The sequence below is a fragment of the Camelina sativa genome, chromosome 8 (assembly GCF_000633955.1).
Source record: "Camelina sativa cultivar DH55 chromosome 8, Cs, whole genome shotgun sequence".
NCBI classification, from domain to species: domain Eukaryota; kingdom Viridiplantae; phylum Streptophyta; class Magnoliopsida; order Brassicales; family Brassicaceae; genus Camelina; species Camelina sativa.
The window spans coordinates 17,893,404-17,911,674 of record NC_025692.1 but is presented as its reverse complement, the minus strand read 5'-3'; the positions used below and the strand labels follow the sequence as shown (position 1 = coordinate 17,911,674).

At 33.7% G+C, this 18,271-nt stretch overlaps 3 protein-coding genes across 7 annotated transcripts; all 3 read right to left on the bottom strand.

Annotated features, from left to right (window-relative positions):
* LOC104707411 (putative disease resistance protein At4g11170) lies at positions 4,678-8,779 on the bottom strand. 2 transcript variants are annotated; one of them, XM_010423757.1, is made up of 3 exons: positions 8,265-8,779; positions 6,410-8,127; positions 4,678-6,080 (listed from the first exon to the last, which is right to left on the bottom strand). In XM_010423757.1, the coding sequence occupies exons 2-3, from the start codon at positions 6,683-6,685 to the stop codon at positions 4,707-4,709; spliced, it is 1,650 nt and encodes a 549-aa protein (XP_010422059.1). In that variant the 5' UTR covers positions 6,686-8,127; positions 8,265-8,779; the 3' UTR covers positions 4,678-4,706. The 2 variants fall into 2 exon arrangements, with proteins under 2 accessions (XP_010422059.1, XP_010422062.1); XM_010423760.1 differs by having other exon boundaries at positions 5,181-6,080.
* On the bottom strand, positions 10,873-15,826 carry LOC104707410 (translation initiation factor IF-2). Of its 4 annotated transcripts, none has more exons than XM_019228526.1 (11): positions 15,674-15,826; positions 15,359-15,525; positions 15,213-15,258; positions 14,426-14,558; positions 14,244-14,313; positions 13,779-14,136; positions 13,551-13,617; positions 12,552-12,967; positions 11,824-12,393; positions 11,587-11,733; positions 10,873-11,500 (listed from the first exon to the last, which is right to left on the bottom strand). In XM_019228526.1, the coding sequence occupies exons 3-11, from the start codon at positions 15,237-15,239 to the stop codon at positions 11,066-11,068; spliced, it is 2,223 nt and encodes a 740-aa protein (XP_019084071.1). In that variant the 5' UTR covers positions 15,240-15,258; positions 15,359-15,525; positions 15,674-15,826; the 3' UTR covers positions 10,873-11,065. The 4 variants fall into 4 exon arrangements, with proteins under 4 accessions (XP_019084071.1, XP_019084070.1, XP_019084072.1 ...); XM_019228525.1 differs by having other exon boundaries at positions 15,377-15,525; XM_019228527.1 differs by having other exon boundaries at positions 15,412-15,525.
* Positions 16,420-18,271, bottom strand: LOC104707409 (V-type proton ATPase subunit E1). The gene is made up of 6 exons (XM_010423755.1): positions 18,061-18,271; positions 17,839-17,939; positions 17,383-17,539; positions 16,954-17,150; positions 16,728-16,827; positions 16,420-16,623 (listed from the first exon to the last, which is right to left on the bottom strand). Exons 1-6 carry the CDS (start codon positions 18,160-18,162, stop codon positions 16,588-16,590), a joined length of 693 nt encoding a protein of 230 aa, XP_010422057.1. The 5' UTR covers positions 18,163-18,271; the 3' UTR covers positions 16,420-16,587.

The following is an 18,271-nucleotide window of genomic DNA, read 5'->3' as shown; positions in this document are numbered from 1 at the left end:
AAACCGTAATCAATTTAATTTTTTCTAAATTTTATTATTTCATAAATTTTTGGAAACAATAACAAACTATTTAATTCCCAAAACCAAATTTAGATAACACAATATTCCCTAAATATAATACTATACACATCCACTTCATATTTTTTTTTTTGAATTATGAGGTTGTTTTCTCTTCTTTTTCTTAATCCATATAGTCCTAAATTTCTTCCGATTTGTTTTAGTCAAATATAAAAACTAAAAAATGCTATGTGTGTTTCTTCTTTTTACAACCAGCTCTGTTTTGAGTTTTAGTTAACATTTCGTTCAACCAAATATGGAAGTTGATTTCTTTTAATAATTTATTTTTACATGGAAAAAAAATTCTCATCGGTTTTCTATAATTTTGAAAAACTAAGTTAGATTTGTTTGTGATACTTTTAAGATGAACGGTTTGTCTTTTCTTTTCAAGGGATTTTCAAGATAAAAAATGTTGTGATATCTCAAGTTGGAGCCACTATAACGTCCAATTTTTTTTTCCTTTTATTATTCTGCTATAAATTACGGTAATATTAAAAAAAGATATTATACATTAATTTAATGTTTTCTATTATTTCCTCTATCTTTTTTTGGAAAGAAATGGAAATTGTAAACTGTAATATAAATCTTCATATTATATTAGATTATACCAAATTTTAAGCTGGATTTTTAACGCAAATTATTTGATTCCATGTCCTATAATTATGGTGTTAATTGGTATAAAATTCTATCATATAATTATGAGATTTATCAAATAACAAACAAACTTGGTTACCAAGTATTAAAACAAATGTGATATTTTGAAAAATTTAAAATATATATTACGGGAGGAATAAATTTACTATATTACTAGAAGTATAAATTACTAAATTTTGTTCTATTTAAAATATACTAAAATAATACTTACCCTTACTTACTAGATTGATACTTACTAAATTTTGATATATTTAAAATATATAATTAATTAATTAATTAACCTACTAAATTTCAAAAATCATAATCTTGCAGTTCCATAATTCACGAAAATTTAAATTAAATCGGATTAATTTTTTAAAATTTGGTAACAAACTTTTTTAAAAATCAATGATATTTTAAAATTAATACTAATATATATTCTATTTTATCATCAATCTCACTTTTTTAATCAAATTCAAATTTTTGAATTTGATTTTTGACTTGTACTAATCTGATAATTAAAAATCTTTTAATATAGACTAATAATTAATATAGAAAGCTGATCTTTAGCAAATCTAAATTATTAACTTAAATAACATATAATTTATTATATTCAAAGATTTCTCTACAAGTTTAGGAATACATAAAATATAAATTAAATGTATTTGATTCAATAATAAATGTTACCACAATTAGCGGCTATATTAATGAAACCATTTCTTAAAATTAGTTATCAAAATCCAAAATCTCTGCATAAAAAAAGAATAAACAAAACAATTCCGTCATAAATGTTGTGCATCTTCAGCGGCTATCAACTAATAAATTCCTTAAAAATAGTTACCAAAATCGCATAGAAACTAATTTGGAAAATACATAATTAATTCATTACATGGTCTAAATATTTAAAATAAGGCAAATAATCGAAAAAAAATCACAACACTTCCTATACTTAAGTTTTATTCTATGGCATATTCTTTACTTATATCGTACCTAAAAATTTAAAATTAAAACATAAATTTCTATCAAAATCTTATCAAACAACAGACTGAAAATCTTTAATTATAAGATTTTTTTACATATACTCTTAATATAATCAGAATTATATTAATGTTCATGCACATACTCATATATCAGAAAATGTAAATTAAATTATGATTAAAAGTCCAATCTATTTATGGTATTACGATGAGAAGTAGTGGAAATGAGACATAAATGGGTTATTCGTATAATAGAAAACATTTTATTTAAATGATTTTCAAAAAAAGATTGACTATATGACATATAAAGAACTATCTTGAGTGCAGTGGCAGGAGGTAAGTTTATTTGTAGAAGGCACCATCACACCCGGGATCGAGTCCCGGCTTCTACGAATGTAGGAATTTGGCTAATGGGTCGGCCAGTTGTGGCCCAATGGTTAACAAAAAAAAAACTATCTTGAGACGGGTATTTTGAGAATTTTGGGTATTTTAAAAACTATTTTGAGAGTTTTTGAGAATTATAATTTCTAATAACTATATATAAATTAAACATTCAAATGGAGAATACATGTATTTTGTCTAAATTTATTAGCCAAAATTTATTAATAACATTATTATATTGGTAATTATTTAAAAGAGAATGGTTAAAGGAGATAAAATTTCTAACCGGATGGATCGGGACGAGACGAGATGGTATGGGACTGGACGAGATTTAACACTCCGTAACAAAATTACTTTAACATTTTCAACAAACACGGGCTGTGTTTGATTATTATTGATAGATTACAAAAAAAATGTATATTTTCTAGCTAATGAAGATGATGATCATGTTTATTTTTGGTATGGTCTACTTATACACTAAAATATTGACAAAACATCATAAAAGAATGGCCAACTAATTTTTGTGGAAAAAATACTACTATTATATAATTAAAACTTTACGACCTAAAAGGGTTTATTATTTGATTGAATATATGTTTTACCAGTATATTTTTGAAGTAATATAATATACTAATTAAGTATATATACTTTAAAAATAATAATTAAATTTTGAGAAAAGTCAAGTTTATTTATGGTATTAAGACGAGAAATAGTATGTGTAAACTGAAACGGTTAAATTCGAATAATGAAAAACAATATATTAAATATTTTTTTTTAAATGGATATAAATTTTAGATAAAAGTACGAAATCAAAAAATATAGGTAGATAAATTCAAGTGTCAAACTTTCACTAATATGGATAAGAATTGATTATGTGACATATAATTAACGACTTTGGAACGGGCACTTTGAAAATTTTGGTTTTTTTTGAAAAGTAATTATATAGTTTTTGAAAATTATCATTTTTGGATAATTTTAACTAACTAAAATAATATACTCAACGAAGAAATATGGTACTCCGACTAAATTTTTTACCCAATCTCTTTTAGTAAATATTGTTTAACGAGTAATTATTTAAAAGAGAACGAACATAAGATAAAAAATTCTGATGGATACGGAATGAGACGGGACGAAAGGGGATAGGTTAGGACGTGAGGGGGTGGGACAGGACTGGACGTATTTTCCTTTCCAAAGTAAATACGTCTTGGTTTAAAAGTTTTAAATTTACATGAAAAATAACGCACCTATGCTTAGCACCCGGAGTTAATATAATTCTTACTTATTTTACGAATTTAAAATTTGTATGAAATATTTTGTTCCATGTTGTGGCACGGTATTTTGTCCCATATTTTTTGAGAAGGGTATTTTGAGAATTTTGGATATTTTTAAAAATATTTTGAGAGTTTTTGAGAATTACAATTTCTACTAACTCTATAAATTAAATATACAAATGGAGAATACATGTATTTCTAATACTTTTTTAGCCAAAATTTATTAATAACATTATTCTATTGATAATTATTTAAAATAAAATGGTTATGAGACATAAAATTTGTAATGGGATGGATCAAGACGGAACAAGATGAGATGGGACGAGATTTAACACTTCGTAACAAAATTACTTTACCATTTTCAACAAACACGGGCTGTCATTGATTATTATGGATGGATTACAAAAAATTGTATATTTTCTAGCTGATGAAGATGATAATCATGTTTATTTTCGGTACGGGTTGCGGTATTCTACATCTACACCAAAACATTGACAAAACACCGTATAAGAGTTGCCAACTAATTTTTATGGAAAATACTACTATTATACAATAAAAATTTTCCAACCGAAAAGGTTTATTATTTGACTGAATATATGTTTTACCATTGTTTTTTGAAGTAATTTAATTTACTAATTAAGTACATATACTTTAAAACACAATAATTAAATTTTGAGAAAAATCCAGTATATGTAAACTAAAACGGGTAAATTCGAATAATGAAAAACAATATATTGAATAGTTTTTTTTTAAAAAAATGGGACATAAATTTTAGATTAAAGTACAAAATCAAAAAATATAGGTAGATAAATTTAAGTATCAAGCTTTCACTAATTTGGATAAGGATTGACTATGCAACAGGTAATTAACCACTTTGGAAAGGACACTTTGAGAATTTTGGTGTTTTTGAAAACAATTATATAATTTTTAAACAATTTAATTTTTAAGATAATTTCAACTAACTAAATAAAAAAAATATTCAACGTAGAACTCTGGTATTCTGTCTAAATTTCTTACCCAATCTCTTTTAGTAAAGATTGTCTAACAAGTAATTATTTAAAAAGAAACGAACATAAGATAAAAAAAAATTCTGATGGATATGGGACGAGACAGGACGAGACAATACTGGATGAGACGATACAAGATGAGAGGGGATGAGATAGGACTAGAGGAGATGGGTTAGAACATGAGAGGATGGGATGGGACTGTGACGTGTTTCCCGTTTCAAAGTAAACACGTCTAGGTTTAATTTTTTTAATTTACATAAAAATAACGCACATGTAAAATAGCACCCAGGTTAATATAATTCTTAGTGATTTTACGAATTTAAAATTTATATGAAAACATTTTGCCCCATGTTGTAGTATTTCACAGTCTTTATCTTATTTTATGTTGAATCCTTTTCTAGAGAGGGCTGTAGACATTCCAAGCTAAGCCTCATTTTTTTTGCTCCAACCTTATTCCATCTCCTAACAGATTTGTTCCCCCGGATTCCTTCTTTTTCTCCATGGATAGTTTCTTCAATATCACTACTGGTTTCCTCCTGGTCTGCATGCATAACTTCTTCAATACTACTACTACTACTACCACTACCAATCCAACTACTACCAAAGTAATAAGGAGCTGATAGAGACCGAAATTGCGATGTCTCATGAGGCTCCAAGAACTGTAAACCGCATTCTTTTACTTCGCATCCATTAGGGCTGCGAATCTCAAAGGAAACCATCATCATTTTGATTGGACGTCGAAGCTCCCGTTGCGTTGGAGGATGTGGTGGCAGTAATCGAAACTCGCACATGCAAAGATGATCACTTTCAAGAAATGGAGCATCAAGACGCTTTGGCACGTAATACTCTCTCGGTTCACACGACAATTGTTTGTAGAATTTTATATCACAACCTTGAAAAGCTTTCCCCGCTCCAAGCACAATGCATACCTTAAATCTATTGAACTTTGAAAGATCAACCTTATCTGAATGGATCATTATTGAATTTCCCGTACTTTGAAAGGGGAAGTATGCAGGCACTTGTTCACCAGGTAAGATAGCAACTTTGTATGTGGACTGGTTGATGTAAATTGACTGGTGGATCTTTTCTTGTGCTCTCTGATCTAGCTTTAAACAGTTAGTGAAATTCATGGTGATGCTTCTGTTTCGAAAGTGGCCATGTAGTCTTTGAAGTGACTTGCAGTTGACAGCTGTTAAGGCAGATAATGATCCTGGAAGCTCCGGTAGGGATATAATATTGATGCAGTAGGAGATGTCAATCATGTTCAGCCGACGAAGATATCTGAGGTAGCTTGGAATAGACTCCAATTCTATATTTCCCCTCAAACATAGCCTTTCTAAAACATAAGGAACGTGAACCAATCTCTTCACCTTAGTCCTCTCCATGCAAATTTCTTCAATTTTACTCCAATATTCGACTGGTGGAGGCACCTCAGTGATCGCAGTGCCTTTTATTTTGAGAAGACGAATATTGGTTGATATCTCTGGAAAGGTCTTCAATCGAGTGCAATATCTTAGGTGCAAGAACTCTAGAGATGCTAAGTTGATGTTGGTTGGGACGATCTCTAGTTTTTTGCAACAAGACATCTCTAACCAATTCAGATTTTGAAGGTTCTTTATAGATGAAGGAAGCTCCACCAAAGACTCACACCAACCCAAATCCAATGTGTTCAAGTTTATTGCTTCCGTAAGATTTGGAAAGACTTCCAGATTCCGAGAGTTATACAGATTCATTATTCTGAGATTTCTAAGCGGCTGCACATAAACACAAGCACAAAAGACATCAATTCAAGATTTCAAGATATAACACAAAACTCACAAAAAGCTCAAACTATGCCAACTGAACACCAAAAAAAAACAGCTATATCATCTTTATATCATTCGGAAAACGATCTAGAAACTATACGAAATTGTAACAACAAATATAAGAATTCCACGTAACTGAGATGGGATTAAAGATAGTATGTAAAAATAATTAGACCACTCCACTCATTTCAAGTTCATATTGAATTAGAAACCTATAAATCATTTAAAAATATTAACTAGTTACTTAGAAGGAAAAAATTGCAATTATTATTTCTAACCTGAACTCCGCTCCATAGCTTCTTAAGCTTGCTATGCGACATGTTGAGTTCGACAAGACATTCGGGTCGAAAGCGAGAAGGGAAATACTCGAGAGGATATGCATCCCACTGTAATAACCTCAATTGTGGTAGATAGCTTAGTCCTTCTGGTAACAACAACTTGACTTTCATTTTATCATCTACAGGACTACTCATATAGAATTTTAGATATAAGAGGTTCCGCATCTCCTCAAAAGTTTTCTCACTTATATATAACTCCTCTTTGATCTCACTCATATCTAACGATATACCTAATACAGTTCCTGTACCCTACAAAACAAAAAATGTTTCAAAAAGACATAGTTTTATATAGGAACAATGTCTAAGCATAACCATAAATTTGAATATGTTATTACAATTTCATGATTTTTAGTAGGATATGATATGTTATTTAGTTCTATAAATAACTATCGTCTAGAGTTTTGATATTTTACACTTCATATTCAAAAATTGGCTTACTCTCTAACAAATATATGTTGATGCAAGTTTTTAATTAAAAAAAAAAAAAAAAAATCTCGAATTGTTGCTTTGGTGCCTAATAAAAGAAAAAGAAAGAACTTTCAGTATTCTTTGCAAGGACGCCACATGTATCTCTAGCATTCATCAAGAACTGACGTTTGCCTGGCTCGTACATAGATTGCTCTCGAACAACTTCTCTCCCCAATTGTCGAAGTAAGGAGTGCATCTCGACTATACCATTCTCATATATTTGTATGAGAGATTTATCAGCCAAGACTTTAAGTCCAAAACTAACATCCGAGTCATTGTTAGCTATGACCATCTCTTTCACATAGTTTTTGTGATGACCGCTAAAAAGACAAGCAATATGAAGAAATAAAGCTTTATCATCTATATGTAAGCCATTATACCCGACTTTTAATACTTTCTCTATCTCTCCATCAAGTCGATTTTTTAGCGTAGGCAGGGAAAACTCCCACTCCTCCTTACTCTTTCCACGCATAAACGAACCAAGAACACGTAGACCCAGCGGAAGATGACCAGCAAGAGCTACAAATTCAGTTGCAAGGAGGCCCTTGAAATGATCTGATGGGAAGTTTTGATTAAAAGCATGCTGGCAAAATATAGTAAGAGCTTCTTGTTTTGAAGGATAAGCCACCTTGTACATGTGGTTGATTTCGTGTGAAACCAAAAGTTGTTTGTTTTGAGTTGTCACGATGATTCTGCTCTCGTTACCAAACCATTGAGTTTCCTTTGCCAAGGCTTTGAGTTGCTCAATATTGTCCACATCGTCAAGAATAACTAGAACTTTCTGGTTCTTTAGCCTTTCTTCGATGGCGCCTAAATGACGAATTCTCAAATCCTTATGATCAAGAAGTTTGGACAAAAATCTTTGTTGTAAACGCAGCTTCAAACCATAGTCATCAAGGTCAGCTTCACCATTATAACTTTCTCTAACATTCTCCATAAATATAGAAAGTTTGAAGTTTTCATGATATTCGTTATATAAAGCTCTAGCTATGGTAGTCTTACCAACGCCAGCAGGACCCCATATCCCTATTATCCTCACTCCTTGAGACTCAAGGCATAACAACGAGTCCATCTTCGCAATGTGAGCTTCAATTCCAACCAAGTCATTGTAATATTTTGATGGCGTTGCATTTAATAATTTGTTTACTACATCCTTGATTATTTCTGTGATCATATATGCTTCATTGTCCCTGACGATTAAAAATAATATCATCCAATGCCTCTAACAATTAGTGTTAAAAAAAACTATATTATGTCTAATTTTAGTCTAATACCACTGCATTTCAAAATCAAATCAAACGAATATAAAATATATATAAAAACTCACCAATCTTGAGGATGATCTCCAACAATATTGGCAGCATGAGTCAACGCCTGCCTCCATTGATGTTGTTGCTCCTCCGTCTTACCACAACAAGTTTCCAAGAAACTCATTCCAAACTTTCCTGTCTGTTTTCTTACATCAGATGGATCCACTTTGTAGAAAACCGGCATCACTTTTTGTCCTTGTTCTTCTTTACATTTCAAGATCTCGACCAGCTCATCCAAACACCAGCTTGAAGAAGCATAGTTCTCTGAGAACAAGACTACCGCGATTTTAGATTCTCTGATGGCTGCTCTGAGCTCAGGACTGATCGTGTGGCTTCTTTCGATATGATCATCTCTGAACGTCACTAATCCTTTGCTTTCAAATTCTTTGAGCAAGTGGCTGAGGAAGTTATTACGGACGTCTTCCCCTCTGAAACTAGGAAAGACATCATATCTCCAAGAGTTTGAAGAAGCAAATGCCATGGAGGAGTGAGGATTGAAAATAAAATTGTTGGAATCTTCCCTTTGTTTGTAGTTTTCTTAGAAGAGCAATTTATGGATAACATATCGTGCCAAAGTCATAATATAAGATTTTCAATGAATTGACTTGGTAATTTCGTTTGTATTATCATATTGCAACTGGACCCTTGTATATATAGAACAGGTCAACATACAATTTGTATATATCAACTTGATAACATAAATTAAAACTTCCAGTTTTCACTTTTCAGCTACAATGTTCTTTTATTTCTTTTAAACACTTATTTCTTCTGCTAAATTACTTTTTTTTTAACTTTTGAATTGTAGATTTAGTTTACAAGTGGAATAACAAAATTTACTACAATATATGAATCATATATATACGTATTTATCATCCTTGCGTTATTGCACAACCATTCAATCTGAGAAAGGGTTGGTTACGTTGACTTTTGATTTGTCGAGTTTCAGTTGAAAATATGTATAATAACTAAGAAAGGTATTCAACATGATGTTTTAAGAATTTGGTAGAATTTTAATATTTTAGAATTTTGAAAAATTTAGTAAGTTTTTAGGAGATTTGATTGTGTTTTAGAGTTTTTCTATTTTAAGAAAAGAAAATGAAATGTGATTCTATGAGATTTGACTATTAAACTTTGGGTGATTTTATAATATTTTACAACACAATACCAAAAGAAAATCAGATCAATAGTTGGAGCTATGTCTTCAGTTCATGTAAAATTTAAACCCAGAAACTGATCAATAGTTGGATCAATGGTGATGTTTTTTTTTTTTTTCCAAATAATAATATGATCGAACTCTCCATGAGCTCAAACCCAGAAACTGATACAAACCAATAGAATTCATTATCCCTCCTTTACTCTGCATCTGGTGATGTTGCGGCAAACCCAAAAAACTTGATGGCTCAAGCTGAGACTGGTGGAGAAAGTGGCTGATGATTGGCGGGAGTTTTTGGCTTCAAGATTTTCAGTTTTTTTTTTCTCTGAAATCTTTCAAAATTCCACTTCTATAGGTATGATTTTGATTGTCATACTTTTCAACTAAAAAACAAAAGAAAGTCTCTTAAAATCATCTAAAGTAGCAAGTTTTAAAAAAGTTGTGATAAATTGAATAACAAGAAATTTCAAGTAGGTTTTAGAAATTACTAATTGAATAACAAGAGATTCTATATTATTTTAAAGGATTTTACATAAATCTTAAGTTGAATAAGATAGGATTTCAGAAGATTTTTAAAAATCCTCAATTGAATAACAAAGGATTTTAAGAATACTGTAAAATCCTTTAGAATGTTAAATTCAATACCCTTCTAAGTAATAACAATAGGAATCATTCAAAGTAAAAACGACTTTTGAAGTCTTTGTAGACTTTCAAAAAAGAATTTCAAAGAAATTAATAAACTATATATGGAAAGATATAGAAAGTTTTGTCGAGAACATTTCAGAACTTCTTCTTTTTTAATAATTAAGGGGTGATCTAGATTTAACTGTCCAACTATGTTATGCGTCAAGTAGCCAAATTTTTCCAACTATCTTTCCGCCAAATTATTTCCTAACAACATTTCGTTTCAGTTCGACTAGGTGTTGGTTTCGTATCAGTTTATTGGGTTATAGTAGAATCTCTATAAATTAATATTTGATAAATTAATAATTTTTTCCGGTCACAAGATGGGACTAGTGTAATTTTGGACACAATTCGATAATATAATAAGATAATAATTTTTTTAAAAATTCTTTGTAAATATATAGTTCCATCAATAATATAAATTAATAATTATATAAAATTATCTAAATATATGTATATATATACACATCAATTTTTATATGAGTTTATTTTTAATATTTTTACTATATAAAAATCTTTGAGTGTTATATTCAAAACATGATAATTGTTATTTTTCTTGTAATTAAATTTATAAAAATATTAGTTATAACAATTAAATATTATTTTTAACTTTTTTTACCAAATTAGGAAAACCTATTTATAAATTAATAATTTATAGAGAAATTAAAACTCTATAAATTGATAAATTTTCATGGTCCCAACATTATTAATTTATAGAGGTTTTACTGTATTTGGAAAGAAAACTATAAACTTATTCAACTTTAGTAATTTTATTTTTGCAACGAATATAAGTATCAAGGGTCCCTGATATTGAATGTGTAAACAAAGTTACAAAACTTTATTACCTATGACTTTTAATTTTGTTTAGAATAAGACACTTTCTGCTGTAACAAAAGAAATAATCATCAGGGTAAATACCAAAAATCAATATCCTAAACAATCAGAATTAACTGATTTAGGAGTTTTGTGGTTTAGTAAATCTCAGCATTCAATTCTCACAGCTCCACTCTCAGAGGAAATGAATTTTGGTTTCCTAATGACTGGCTCCATGCATTGAATCACATCTCCGACTCTAAAATCATTCCACTCTCCCATCACAAGCCCACACTCGTTCCCTTTCCCCACCTGTTCCACGTCTTGTTTCTCCCGTTTCAGCGACGCGCACGGGCCTTCAAACACGACTTCTCCGCTCCTTAACAGCCTCATCAGTCCGCTTCTACATACCCGACCATCCATGACTTTGCAACCCGCGATGCTCACTCCATCTTCTTCTGTTCTTCTCTTTCCCAAGATCTTGAATATGCTAAGCACCTCCGCTTCACCAGCCACCTCCATCTCCGATACTCCCGGTGCTTTCTCTACGATCAAGTTCCCGACGTCTTCAAGCAAATGGTATATCACCCGGTGATGGAATACCTAAGAGTTTACCATTGGTTACAATGCTAAAAGCTAGCTTTAAGATATAAATGTGATAGGAAACAGTTGAAACGATGTTTTTGTACCTTGACGCTGGCTTGAGCCGCAGAAAGATTAGCATAACTTCCACCCTTAACGTTAAACCCAACGATACACGCACCACAAGCTTGTGCCAAGTCCAAATCAGAGTGAGAAATAGCTCCCACTCCACTATGAACAATGTTCACAAACACCTAGCCAATATAAACCAATACGCAAGATCACAAAAAAAGAAAGCCAATAAGGCACAATCACCTTTATATCAACATTTTGGTTTCACGCACCTGTGGGCTATTTAATGTTTTCAACGCATCAGCAACAGCTTGTGCAGTTCCTTGCACGTCTGATTTCACTACTATAGGTAACTCAACCCGAACAAACCCTTCCTCAGACTCTGTTTCAGTTCTAGCTGCTTCCTCTGTTCTCGCTTCTTCTGCTTTCAACAACCGATCTTTTTCATATTTCCTTTTCCGCCCTTCACTCAACATCCTTGCACGTTCCTCTGATTCCACCACAATGACATCGTCACCAGCCATTGGAAGACCTTTAAGCCCTTCAATCTCGACAGGCATCGCTGGTGTTGCTCGGTCAGTTGTCTTACCAATCATGTCCCGAATAGCCCTGAGTCTTCCCCACTGAGACCCGATAACTACGTGCTGACCTCTCACCAAAGTTCCGGCTTTTACAATAATGGTGGCTAACGGTCCACGGCCTTTGTCTAGCCGAGCCTCCACCACATATGCTTGAGCTGGTCCATCCACACGTGCTTTAAGGTCAATATCAACAGCTTGGAGAAGCAGAGCTTCTTCTAATTTGTCTAACCCTGTACTCTTCATTGCAGATACCTCAACAGCCTGAAACAACAAGTCAAATCATCATGGTTAAAGTAACCATCATGGATAAAACTCAAAACTCAAAACAAAACAAAAAAAAAAGCTGAATCCAGGTTGCGTCACTGGAGTAAAAACCAAACCAATGAGCAAATAAACCAAATAAAACTCTCAAGTCTCACCTGAACATTTCCTCCAATATCCTCAAGCTCTATCCCCTCAGACGTGAGCTGGTACTTAACTTTTTCCGGATTAGCTCCCGGTTTATCGCATTTATTGATCGCAACCACAATCGGAACATTCGCTGATCTAGCGTGCTTAATAGCCTCAAGTGTCTGCGGCATTACCCCATCATCAGCAGCAACCACCAAAACGACTATATCAGTCACAGCGGCTCCCCGAGCTCGCATCTCACTGAAAGCAGCATGGCCAGGTGTGTCGAGGAATGTGATTGAAGTGCCTGAATCAGGCATGCCAACCACGAAAGCACCAACGTGCTGAGTGATTCCACCAGCTTCTCTAGCAGCAACAGAGGTGTTTCTTAAAGCATCCAACAACGAGGTTTTCCCATGATCGACATGGCCCATTACGGTTACAACTGGAGGGCNCTCAACAGCCTGAAACAACAAGTCAATCACCATTGTTAAAGTAACCATCATAAACTGAGTCAAAACTCAAAACAAAACAAAAAATGCTGAATCCAGGTTGCGTCACTGGACTAGGCTCAGAGAAAACAAATTTTAGAGTAAGACTCTCAAGTCTCACCTGAACATTTCCTCCAATATCCTCAAGCTCTATCCCCTCAGACGTGAGCTGGTACTTAACTTTTTCCGGATTAGCTCCCGGTTTATCGCATTTATTGATCGCAACCACAATCGGAACATTCGCTGATCTAGCGTGCTTAATAGCCTCAAGTGTCTGCGGCATTACCCCATCATCAGCAGCAACCACCAAAACGACTATATCAGTCACAGCGGCTCCCCGAGCTCGCATCTCACTGAAAGCAGCATGTCCAGGTGTGTCGAGAAATGTGATTGAAGTGCCTGAATCAGGCATGCCAACCACGAAAGCACCAACGTGCTGAGTGATTCCACCAGCTTCTCTAGCAGCAACAGAGGTGTTTCTTAAAGCATCCAACAACGAGGTTTTCCCATGATCGACATGGCCCATTACGGTTACAACTGGAGGGCGTGGACGAATGTCAGATCCTTCTGTTGAATGTTGCCTCCTTACATTGATCCCTATTTCCTGCAAAAGGATGAGAAAACACAAACAGAATTATACTAATATAAGGGTTGTGTTCTTTCAGTATCTGATAAACTGAAACTAAACCTTAACAACTTTGAAATTAAAGATATATATCCAATTAAAAACCAAGTTACTGGAACTAGACATAAAAATCACCTTACCATTGCAAGAAGCTCGGCGACATCAACACTGATTGTGTCGAATTCTGAACTAACAGTTTCACCAACATTGATGAGAATGCTCTGCAAAACCCCTACTGACTCACCAGTACGCCTTGAGAGCTCAAGTAGTGACATCCCTTCGAATATATCGACCGTCTTCTCAGGTAATCCCTTTGCCAATCTTTTCAGCCTAGGAGGCACATAAGGAGCTTCAACAGGTGGCTTATCCGGTTTTTTCTCCCGTTTTGAAAACTTTCCTTTTGTTTTCACAGTCTGTTTCTTGCGTTCACGATGACTCAGCAGCCGATCAGCATCCTCTTTTCTTTTCGCCAATGTTTCTCGGCTCGCATGAAAATACCTGTTCAAAAAACAAGCCAGCGAATACTCAGATAGATACTCTGAGTACTCTGAAGAGAATATCTAAGAGAGGATTGACCAAAAAAAAAGCCTAGGCGAACGGTTTACCTTATGGATGTTTCGGTAGGGAAAGATTCATGACTACGAGACCAATTTGATAGCGAAGTAAAACCAAACCCTAAACATGAATAAAAGGGTGAGATACTCGTTATCCAAATTCACTTTCTAACAAAGTAGACGAAAGATTGTAATCGCCTGTGACAGTGAGTGAACACTCTTTTAACACTTACCATTTAGGTACCGAGCGAATGAAAAAGAGACACTTTCAGAAGCTCTTTTAAAAGCCGTAGAGGAAATCTGCCTCTCTGTAGATGCTACTACTCGTGGAAGAACCAAACCTATTCTAAAAGAGGCTTGAATACCCTGAAAATATGTACAAAGTTACTTGAGACATGAGACATCCATAAACATATGTGAAATGCTAATAAAAATGACACTAAAATGCTGATATATGCAAAGGAAATCAAACATTATGTAACTACTCACCAAACCTAACAAACTTAACACAAATGAAGACTTAATTGTGCTATGTAAAAAAAACGATTCATAATAATTCACCAAACCAAACAAACTGGAAAAAATTGCAGACTCAAACATGCCGAAACGAATGGTTAATAATATTCACTACATTTATAATCAACAATATGAAAATACAAATAGCTTAGACAATGAAGTGATAAACACATACTCATACTCCTAGTCACATTCATGATTCATGCATATGCAGATTTGCTTCCCTAAAAAAATGTCAGATAGACTTAGAAATCCAAGCTAAAGGCCTAATAAACCCAATTTTTTAGAGATAAACAGTATGAGAACCAAGAATCCAACATTTAATAATCATCCATATAACTTCTAACCAAACCAGCAAACATGACTACAATATTCCCCAAGGAGAAAACAAGAACTTCCACTAAAGCTATGCAAATATTGGGAAAAGCCAGGAGATAGTAAGAAATGGAATCTAAAGCTGAAAGCTTTTCACTCGGATTCCTCAGGAAATTACGAAAAAGGTACCTTCTTGCCTAAGTGCCTGGACGCCATTCATATGTCAAATCAGTCTCTGCATCAAAACAAAAACCCTCAATTTGATAAGCATCAAACTGAAAACTGAAAAACTGAGAAAAAAAAAATCAAAACTTGAGAGAATAAAACGCATGTACTAAATGATTTTATCAAACCCAAAACCGTAAAGAGAAGCTTCTAGTCACTGCACATTGGATTATGCGTCCTCTTCACACATTCACGCGATATTAGAACAAGGAGTAAAATAAAACAGATCCCATGGGTCAGAGCCGGATTGCACCAGAAGATGGATGAAGTGCAGAAACTAGTGTAGATGAATGAGAAGCATGACTAAATCAAATTTACGAAATTACGCAGAAACTTGGACTAGGCAAATGAACAAACACCTTGTGCGCGCATACGAAATTCACAAAAGAACACAAATCAGATTAAGCCGCGCAAGTACATCTAACCTTGAAAAGAGGTAAGGACAATATTATCGAACGGTGAATCTCTCCGGTCTTGTGAACTCTTGTCTTGTCTTCAGACAATCGTGGGAGAGAGATTATTAGTCTGAAGAAGAAAAAATCTTGTTGCAAGCGAAGGGTGAAGAAGATCAAAAAGCGCAAAAACCTCATTTCGTTACTTCCATGTTTTTTTTGCTTGATACCTAAATTGTATTTGGGCTAAAACCCAAGTCCATAGCATTTTTAGCCCAAACAAAACAAAAAAAAAATCTTAATTCGAGTTAAATTGCTGTTTTGCATACGGTAATAGTACAATATTTGGTTTAATTTAATACTTTGGTTTTACTACGAATAAACATGGGTTTCCACCTTAGCTCTCGGGGATTTCGACATCGTATTAAACAGAAAGTTAATATTTGTGTATATCTGTATTGCAAATAAGTAGATTTGCCATTATCAAAGTATGTAAAGAACTTGCTAGACAAGTTATGGCTTTCCCATATATAAATAGGCCTAAAGACTAATGAATAAACTTGAGATAAACTGTTATATACTACTAAAGTTTTCTCCAGAATCTATCAACAGAAAATAATCAAAAGTTCGAGGAATGCCGTTTGCAACAAAAATTCAAGACTCTCTATTAAGAGGCTGAACCTATTTGAGGAATGTTATCGAAGAACATGTTAAGAACGAAAAAAATGTCTTTCATTTTATTTATCTTTTATAGCCATGATAATAACACACTCGAGAAAGAGAAAAAAAAAGAAATGCAAAAACGAAGAGTTCGATGGGTTTGGCATCAACGTAAAAGTTTGTAAAATACAAAGAATCACAACAAAGAGAAATCTCTCCCAAAATGGGTAATAACCAAACACAAACCGGTTTGTATCATCATCTCTCTCAATCTCCCTTTTCTTTCATTAGGCCGTAACTTGGCCGAACAACGACTTACGGATCTGCCAAAAATAAAGGGAATCAGAGAACCAAAGTAAAACAAGACAACGGACCGATGATGAATCACAGAAAGCAATCTATGCGGGTAAAGAATTTATTTTCATACCACTGGGAGTTTCATGCGGAATGCCACATCAAGACGCGCATCGAGAGTGTTCTCGCACACGATTTTCCCATCACGAGAAGCTAGCACAACACCTCCAGAGCTATAACAAGTTCCAAATACATATAGCTATATCAAAGCCGGATCTAAAAGTCCTTTTCTACAGATCTAAAGTAATTAGTACACAAGACTGCAATGTAAAGTAATGATGAAAAACTTGAATTTTTACCAGTGGAGACCATGAGGGTCACTAGATTTAGGAGGAGGGGGAAGGAATATTTTTGTGTCCACAGCAACCTCTGGGGCATGAACCTTTGCTTTACCAGCATATGTCTCCTTTGCATTTTCAAGCACAGCTTCAACTAAACCCAAGTCCTCTTCACGACAACGCAACAACACAGAAGGTTCTTTCAACCGAAGCAAACACTGCAACATTAACAAGAGACATTCTTTCAACAGACCAAAAAGTAAAAGAAATGAACAATGACACCAGCAGAGATAAGCAGAAGGGGTCAGATCACAAAAGAATAGATTGCCATCCGACGAAAAGAAAGCAATTACGTAATCAGATGCTTACAACTAAGTCAGTAGGATATACGAAGTTAAAGTTCCAATATCAAATATAATCTGAATGTATCACGTATGAATGAGGGAGTACCTGAACAATGAGATCCTTGAGAAGCTGTTTGTAAGCACTCTCATCGGCACTCACGTTGAGAAGATCCTTAGCTGCTTGATCTTTCATGGCATTGACAATATCGTCCTGCGCTTGAAGAACTTTGATCCTTGATGCATTTAGCTGCATAGAGTAATCACTGCAAAAAAAAAAAAAAAAAACATGTATGACACAGTTATTTCCTGCCAAAGTACTACACACTAACACAGTAATGACTTCTTCACATTCGTCACACTATACATGAACAGAGACCACAATTAGAGAATTAGAAACCTTAGTCTCTTCCAGTTCTTTATACTATAAATCTAGATCAACCATACATTTCTAAGTTCCAGAACAAAACGCGATCCAACTTAGATCAAATCAAGATGATTCCAAATTAGTGAAATCAGAAACTAAATCGATCGGTTAATGAAATCAAACTGAAATCAAACTCACATCTTCTTACGGACGTCAGCTTGCTTCTCCTTCTTCTCATAATCTTGCCTGATCTTCTTCTTCTCCGCCTCAACTAGTTGAAGTTTCTCAATGTTGAATTCCTACACACACACAAAAAAAACGATTAAGAGATTGAATCGAGAAACACAAATTGAATTCTAGAATTCAAAATCAGAAAGATCTGAGAAATGGAAAGAGAAAACAGTAAAGAGGATCATTTACTTCTTCAGCAGAAACTGAGATCTCGTTGGCCTTCTCCTCCGCTTCTTGGCGGATGAATCTCACCATCTGCTGGATCTGCCTAGATACATCTCCGTCGTTCATCTTTTACCGGGAAAATCGGCGGTCGCCGTTAACGATCGGAGATTTTTTTTTTTTGGTAAATCGAGGATTCTGTGGCGTAGAGAGATTGGAGAGAGAGAGAGAGACGTAG

What these genes read in the sequence shown, in the direction of transcription:
- LOC104707411 (XM_010423757.1), bottom strand. Translation starts at nt 6,685, where the DNA reads ATGAGTGAGATCAAAGAGGAGTTATATATAAGTGAGAAAACTTTTGAG. An exon ending in AGCTATGGAGCGGAGTTCAG is followed by an intron (nt 6,081 to 6,409) that starts GTTAGAAATAAT and finishes GTTTATGTGCAG; the next exon opens with CCGCTTAGAAATCTCAGAAT.
- LOC104707410 (XM_019228526.1), bottom strand. Translation starts at nt 15,239, where the DNA reads ATGGCGTCCAGGCACTTAGGCAAGAAG. An exon ending in TCGCCGAGCTTCTTGCAATG is followed by an intron (nt 13,618 to 13,778) that starts GTAAGGTGATTT and finishes ATCCTTTTGCAG; the next exon opens with GAAATAGGGATCAATGTAAG. An exon ending in CGGCTCAAGCCAGCGTCAAG is followed by an intron (nt 11,501 to 11,586) that starts GTACAAAAACAT and finishes GTAAACTCTTAG; the next exon opens with GTATTCCATCACCGGGTGAT.
- LOC104707409 (XM_010423755.1), bottom strand. Translation starts at nt 18,162, where the DNA reads ATGAACGACGGAGATGTATCTAGGCAGATCCAGCAGATGGTGAGATTC. An exon ending in TCAAGGATCTCATTGTTCAG is followed by an intron (nt 17,151 to 17,382) that starts GTACTCCCTCAT and finishes TTAATGTTGCAG; the next exon opens with TGTTTGCTTCGGTTGAAAGA. An exon ending in GACCCTCATGGTCTCCACTG is followed by an intron (nt 16,828 to 16,953) that starts GTAAAAATTCAA and finishes AACTTGTTATAG; the next exon opens with CTCTGGAGGTGTTGTGCTAG.